Here is a 7480-nt window from a genome sequence, read left to right as displayed (position 1 = left end):
TCGTGTCCGACTCTTTGTGACCCCAAGGACTGTAGCCTACCAGGTTCCTCCGTCCATGGCATTCTCCAGGCAAGAGTACCAGAGTGGGTTGACATTTCCTTCTCCAGGGGATCTTCCAAACTCGGGGATCGAACCTGGGTCTCCTGCATTGCAGGCAGACGCTTTACTATCTGAGCCACCAGGGAAGCCCAAAGTGAAAGTGAAAGTCACTCAGTCCTGTCTGACTCTTTGTGACCCCATGGACTATACAGTCCATGGAATTCTCTAGGCCAGAATATTGGAGTGGGTAGCCTTTCCCTTCTCCAGGGGATCTTCCCAACCCAGGGATCAAACCCAGGTCTCTCACATTGCAGGCAGATTCTTTACCAGCTGAGCCACAAGGGTTTACGTGACTTTTAAAAGCAATGTCCATATATTTCATAAGATTAGAAGGACGGGTGCCCTGCAGGGACTAGGTCTGTGCCCAGGCTGGCCCAACTCTGTTAAGAATCAGGGTGTGTCCGGGGAAGAAACTATAGACACTCCCCCTGAACACAGTGACTTGGCTTCCTATCCAGGCTGTGGCCATTCAAGCAGAGTCGTTTAATCAGGCTCCCTTCTTATTTGCATATTCGCTCACGATCCGAGACTTCAGCCGGGGTGAGAGTTCACTTACTGTTTGCGCAACTGCGGGCCTCTGCCTGAAAGGTGCCGCTCCGATGCCCGAGTGTCCGGGTCCGCTGTCTCTGAAACACATGGCTTTCCCTGCAGGATTTGGATGGGGGGCAGCCACCTCAGCTTATCAAGTGGAAGGTAGGAGAAACTCCTTGCCCTCCTCTAGGGCTGGGCTGGATGCCTTGTCATGGATTCTGTATGTCTGCGGAAGAAGGTGGGGATGAGGAGGCAAAGGAAAAAAAAAAAAAACAAAGAAGGAAAAGCACTGTGCCTGCGTGCTAAGTCGCTCAGTCGTGTCCGACTCTGTGCGACCCCATGGACTGTAGCCCGCCAGCTCCTCTGTCCATGGGGATTCTCCAGGCCAGAATACTGGAGTGGGTTGCCATGCCCTCCTCCAGAGGATCTTCGACTCAGGGATCGAACCTGCCGTCTCATAGGCCTCGTGCATTGGCAGGTGGGTTCTTACCACTAGCGCCACCTGGGAAGTCCCAGAAAAGCACTGAAGAGCCCATAATTGTGTAAATGAAACTACCCCTTTTCTTATAGAAGAGGCTCGCTTCCCATGTCCCTTTCCTTAGACACAAGGGTGGTGGTGGTGACCGGCTGAAGACCCAGCAACAGCTGTTATTTTTGGTCGGTTTCAGCTTATCTGAGACATCAGTGTACATTGAGCAAGTTGCTTTCATCATTTGTTTCTTAAACACATTGGCCATGACCTCCCTAAAAATGAAAACAGTTGCTCCTGTTGGTTGGAAAATACTAAGTACCTTCAAAGATTTTAAGAGACATCATTAAGGGATGTTCTTCAGTTGGGAGAGGTGCCCTGTTCTATTTCTATTAAGCACCAGCGCCGCCCCCCCCCCCCCCAATTTCCTGGGTGGCTGAGAAGTAAAGGGGAGCAACTGAGAGAGGTCAGACGATCCAGATGAAGTTGGTCTCCGTTCACCTCCCTGGAACTGCCAGGTAGAAGCCATCTTCCACAGGGACTGCTGGCTCAGATGGTAAAGAATCAGCGTGCCTTGTGGGAGACCCGGCTTTGATCCCTGGGTGGGAAGATCCCCTGGAGGAGTGCATGGCAACTGACTCCACTGTTCTTGCCTGGAGAATCCCATGGACAGAGGAGCCTGGCGGGGCTGCAGTGCATGGGGTCGCAGAGTTGGACATGACTGAGCAGCCAATACTTTCATGCTCTGATACAAGGCATGCTCCAAAGGTCTGGGAATGTCCAGTTTAGCAAGATCCCACATCACTTTTCTCTCTCTCTGTAGTACCGTCTTCATCTTTCCCAGATAATCTCCACTTGGTCAGCGTGGGTGACTTGACAGAGATGACCCTCTAGGAGTAAAAATGAGAGATATTGCATTGGCTAGTTTCCTTCTCGGAAGAGAGTTCAGACAGAACTGAGAGGGGATTGCAGAGTGCTGGAATGGAGTGACCAGAATCAGGTTCTAGAAGGAACATAGCATGGAGACTAGGAAATTAGGCTGTGGAGTCAGACTCCCTGGACCTGGGGTCCGCCTCTACCTTTTCCTAGCTCTGTGTGACTTTGGGCAAGTTACTCGACTTCTCTGTGCCTTCTCATGTAAATGGGGATAATGATGGTATTATCAACCTTATATTGTTGCTGTGAGGTTTAAATAAGATGATATAAGTTAAACGCTGAAGGATTAGTAAGTGATTCCTGAATGGTACTTATGTTTAGATGGGGTCAGTCACAAAGGGTTTACTGAGAATGACTCACTTTAGAACTCTAGAGTAAACTTGGCTGAAATATGCAATCAGTTATCCAAGACAAGACAGTGGGTTTCAGTACCCAGCTCCAGATCCTGCTCACTCAGGTGCAGGGGGTAAGCATACGGCTCCCTTCTGGGCTTCTCTCTTCACAGGGCTTCCGCATGGCTAGCCCTTTTCTGTCTACACCCAGCTTGCTGCTGCCTTACTGTAAGCTCTTTATTTGTGATCCCTAGCCCACTATTGTGCTGTTCACTGTCTCATAACTGCTTTCAGAAGGGAAATTGATCTTCCTTTCTGTCAATGCACAGATGCCTTTTATATGTCCGCTTTCTTTTCTTTTCATACTGTTCATGGTGACCTGCCTCTTGAGAAACCTGTATGCAGATCAGGAAGCAACAGTTAGAACTGGACATGGAACAACAGACTGGTTCCAAATAGGAAAAGGAATATGTCAAGGCTGTATATTGTCACCCTGCTTATTTAACTTTTATGCAGAGTACATCATGAGAAACGCTGGGCTGGAAGAAGCACAAGCTGGAATCAAGATTGCCAGGAGAAATATCAATAACCTCAGATATAAAGATGACACCACCTTTATGGCAGAAAGTGAAGAAGAACTGAAGAGCCTCTTGATGAAAGTGAGAGAGGAGAGTGAAAAAGTTGGCTTAAAGCTCAACATTCAATATGGAATTTAGAAAGATGGTAACGATAACCCTATATGCAAAACAGAAAAAGAGACACAGATGTACAGAACAGACTTTTGGAATCTGTGGGAGAAGGCAAGGGTGGGATGTTTCGAGAGAACAGCATCGAAACATGTATATTATCTATAGTGAAACAGATCACCAGCCCAGGTTGGATGCATGAGACAAGTGCTCTGGCCTGGTGCACTGGAAAGACCCAGAGGGAGCGGGTAGAGAGGGAGGTAGGAGGGGGGATCGGGATGGGGAATACATGTAAATCCATGGCTGATTCATGTCAATGTATGACAAAAACCATTACAATATTGTAAAGTAATTAGCCTCCAACTAATAAAAATAAATGGAAAAAAAAAAAAGAAAGTTAAAAAAAAAAAAAGCTCAACATTCAGAAAACTTAGATCATGGCATCCGGTCCCATCACTTCATGGCAAATAGATGGGGAAACAGTGGCAACAGTGTCAGACTTTATTTTTTTGGGCTCTAAAATCACTGCAGATGGTGATTTCAGCCATGAAATTAAAAGACGCTTACTCCTTGGAAGGAAAGTTATGACCAGCCTAGACAGCATATTAAAAAGCAGAAACGTTACTTTGCCAACAAAGGTCCGTCTAGTCAAGGCTATGGTTTTTCCAGTGGTCATGTATGGATGTGAGAGTTGGACTATCAAGAAAGCTGAGCACTGAAGAGTTGATGCTTTTGAACTGTGGTGTTGGAGAAGACTCTTGAATGTCTCTTGGACAGCAAGGGGATCCAACCAGTCCATCCTAAAGGAAATCAGTCCTGAATATTCATTGGAAGGACTGATGTTGAAGCTGAAACTCCAATACTTTGGCCACCTGATGCAAAGAGCTGACTCATTTGAAAGACCCTGATGCTGGGAGGGATTGAGGGCAGGAGGAGAAGGGGATGACAGAGGATGAGATGATTGGATGGCATCACCGACTCAATGGACATGAGTTTGGGTGGACTCCAGGAGTTGGTGATGGACAGGGAGGCCTGGCGTGCTGTGGTTTAGGGGGTCACAAAGAGTTGGACATGACTGAGCGACTGAACCGACTGACTTTCTTTTCTTACCTATCCTTTTATGCTGGGTTTGAATCCTAGCTCGAGCACTTACTAGCTGAGTGACTTTGGACAAATAACTTGTTTAAGTCTCAGGTTCCTTATTTGTAAAATTAAGAAAATGGTCATACCCACACTGTAGCTTTGTTCTGAGAATTAAAGAGGTCTGCATATATAACTGAAGCACAAGAATGCTGGTGCATGTGAAAGTGAAGTTGCTCAGTCGTGTCCGACTCTTAGCGACCCCATGGACTGCAGCCTACCAGGCTCCTCCGTCCATGGGATTTTCCAGGCAGAGTACTGGAGTGGGTTGCCATTTCCTTCTCCAGGGGATCTTCCCGACTCAGGGATCGAAGCCAGGTCTCCCGCATTGTAGACAGACGCTTTACCGTCTGAGCCACCAATGCCTGGTGCATAGTATCCACTAAATAAAAATAACACTACTATACTACTAGTAATGATGATGAATGTTATTCTTTCTCCTGGTTTGATTCTGTCCCACTACGTCATCTGCTCCATTTACTGGGAATGGCCCTTTCTTCTTTGGACCCTAAATAAGAATATACTCTTCTTGCTCATTCTTGTCCAGTTACTCGGAGTTACTGTTTAACTACCCCTTCCACCATTGTAGGGATCACGCATGCAGGATGTCAACACATGGCTTTGTCAGATCAATGTGGCCTGGAATTTAAAAGCTGAAGTCACCTTGTCACTTTCTAATTTTGATAATTGAACTTTTGAGCTTCCCTGGCCTCTGAAAGTTCACAGAATCTTTATTTGGAAGTCATGGACACTTAGCAGAACTGAGGACTGAGCAGCAACTGTATTTATAAAAAAAAAAAAGATCTATCTTGGTCATTTATTCTAAAACATCATGATGTATCTTTTTATATTGATTTTCAAAACACATTGTCTGTGTAGGTATCTTTGTTTTCAGACACCCTCTCCTGAGTCTGGAGAGAGAGCTATCATACTCCATGGCCCCTGCCCTCCGCTACAGATCCATGCCCACCACCACCCAGAATCTGTGATATTTTGGCTCTGTTACTTGGAATGGAAGTCACTGTCAGGGTCTTTGCAAGCAGAGTGACCAGAAAGGGCAAAACAGGCCTTTCAGTCACTAGGCTTCCTAACGTACTATTTGCTTATGTATTTCACCAGACCTGTGGCTCTTTCTTCTTTCTGTCCTTGTCCATGTCTCATTCACCTTCATGCTGGCTACTTCCTTGGCTATGGTTTTTAAGAAGAGTTTAATGTTTATTATACCAGAGTTGGTTTCATGGTGCCTAGAGCTTTTCAGAGGAAAGCACCATATAAATCTAATAAATAAATAATAAGTGATATAAGCAGGAGGAAAATTATGTGTTTTAGGTGAGTTGTAAAGAACCCTGTAAAACCTGTAAAAATGTATTCGTTAGACAAAGAGGCAGGGAAGAAAATGAAGATAATCATCATTTGTACAGAAGTGAATCTCATGCAATATTTTAAAGCACGAAGAAAATCCCCATGATTTTTAACCCTTTATGAAACTCTTTGCCTGTGTCTCTGGCTGCAGGGAACATGAGGCACAAAACAGCAGATAGTTCAGGGCCATTGTTTACTTCCTTGGTAAGCCACGGCGGGCCTATGAAAATAACTTTTAGGACCTGATTGTACAACTCTTATGAGCTTGTAACTCCCAGTAATTTCAGGGAAGGCTCTAAAGGGGTGAATGTACTCTGCAAAAATCCTACGGGTCCTAAGTAAAGTCTAAAACTACTCCACTAAGGCCTCCTGGTAGAATCCAAGTTTGTGGTTTTTAAGGAGATAAAGCCCTCAGTTTTATGAATGTGATTACCAACCCTCCATGATGCACTGGATATCAGTGTAATGTTTGGAATATGATTTAACTTGGATTTTGACTTTATGTTGGCAGATATTGAGGCTGGCCTCAAAATTGGGCCTTCTATTTGCGTTGGTGTATCAAAGATGAACTCCTGTAGTTGAGAAACTTGGGGTTCTTTTGTGCTTACAAAAGTGGGAGAATGAACAAATTCTTTGCTTTTAGGTCCAATTTTAAGTGATTCGTGTTTTTTTTTTTTTTTAATTAATCAATTTTTGACTGCTCTGGGTCTTCATTGCTGCGAGCAGGCTTTCTCTAGTTACAGTGAGCTGAGCGGGGGCTGCTCTAGTTTGCAGTGCATGGGCTTTTCATTGCGGTGACTTCTCTTGTTGCAGAGCATGGCTCTGTGGTACAGGGGCTTCAGTAGTTGCAGCTCTCCGACTCTAGAGTGGGGGCTCAGTAGTTTCAATGCAACAGCTTAGTTGTTCCCAGGCCTGTGGGATCTTCCTGGAGCAGGAATCAAACCCATGTTTCCTGCAATGGCAGGTGGATTCTTAAACACTGGGCCACCAGGGAAGGCCTATAGTGATTCTATCCAGGTTGTTTCTTCTCTGTACCTTTTAAAAACTGAATTCAGTGATACAACCTGAGCTAGAGGCCCATTTTATCTACCTGCTGTAGGTGTCAGCACAGGCCCCATATTTCTTTAGACCGCTTCCTGTTTGCTTCCTCCACTCAACCAGTTTTGGCTGTGTATCTGGCTTCCTAATTTCTACTAAACTCCTTGGAGCAAACATTTCAGCTGGGGATTTATCTTTTGGCTATCCTTGGTAGTCTTCTGGTACAGTGTTCACCAAACTGATCTGCCCTTTGTATGAACCATCTAAGAAAGGAGTGGAAGCAGACTTAAAAGCATGGACATTTATAAAAAGGAGGAAGAGGGGTAAGAATTTATCCATGAAATTTCTCATACCTTGAAGTTGAGGTGAGAGAAACTACCCTTATTTCTTTCCCCCAGTTTCAAATTTGAGATCCACAAAAACTCAGTAGTTCCCCCCATTTTTGATTGTATGATGAAATTATGTAGGCATCATCAAACAAGTATGGGCTTTGGCCGGGATGGCATTCAGATATTCATCAGCTGATACACTGACCAATCAAATGTTAACTGTAAAAAAAATTGTCATAGACTGAACTCGCACCTACATTGACTAATGAGAGGAAATTCCAACCATCAGTCGCTGGTATGGGACAGACTACTGGCAGCATCTTCATTGACCATTAAGTGTAGAGGCCAGATGTCAACAACTGACTTGACTAGCCTGGCACTCACTTAACTAATCAGAGTGGGTACCAGCTGTAATCAACCACTGAGGCCACAATTTCATGTACGGATTGAATTTTTGCTTTAGGTTTATGAGTGGGACATATGAAGACTATATCAGACTGTTTGTGAACTAGTGGAGAGTTAAATCTCTTAATTTCTCCAAGCCTCAGATTTTTCACC

The 7480-nt window shown here is 44.9% G+C and overlaps 1 protein-coding gene across 1 annotated transcript in view; it reads left to right on the top strand.

The window, feature by feature from the left end:
- Window positions 1-667: 667 nt before the first annotated feature.
- The window catches only part of LOC122422197 (cytosolic beta-glucosidase), a 121236-nt gene continuing 114423 nt past the window's right edge, over window positions 668-7480 (top strand). The window contains exon 1 of the mRNA XM_043438511.1: window positions 668-792. Within this exon, the coding sequence (XP_043294446.1) occupies window positions 699-792 (94 nt within the window). The 5' untranslated portion in view covers window positions 668-698. The remainder of the gene's footprint in view (window positions 793-7480) is intronic.

The sequence above is a fragment of the Cervus canadensis genome, chromosome 19 (genome assembly GCF_019320065.1).
Source record: "Cervus canadensis isolate Bull #8, Minnesota chromosome 19, ASM1932006v1, whole genome shotgun sequence".
Lineage (NCBI taxonomy): Eukaryota > Metazoa > Chordata > Mammalia > Artiodactyla > Cervidae > Cervus > Cervus canadensis.
This window is presented reverse-complemented; position numbering and strand designations above follow the sequence as displayed.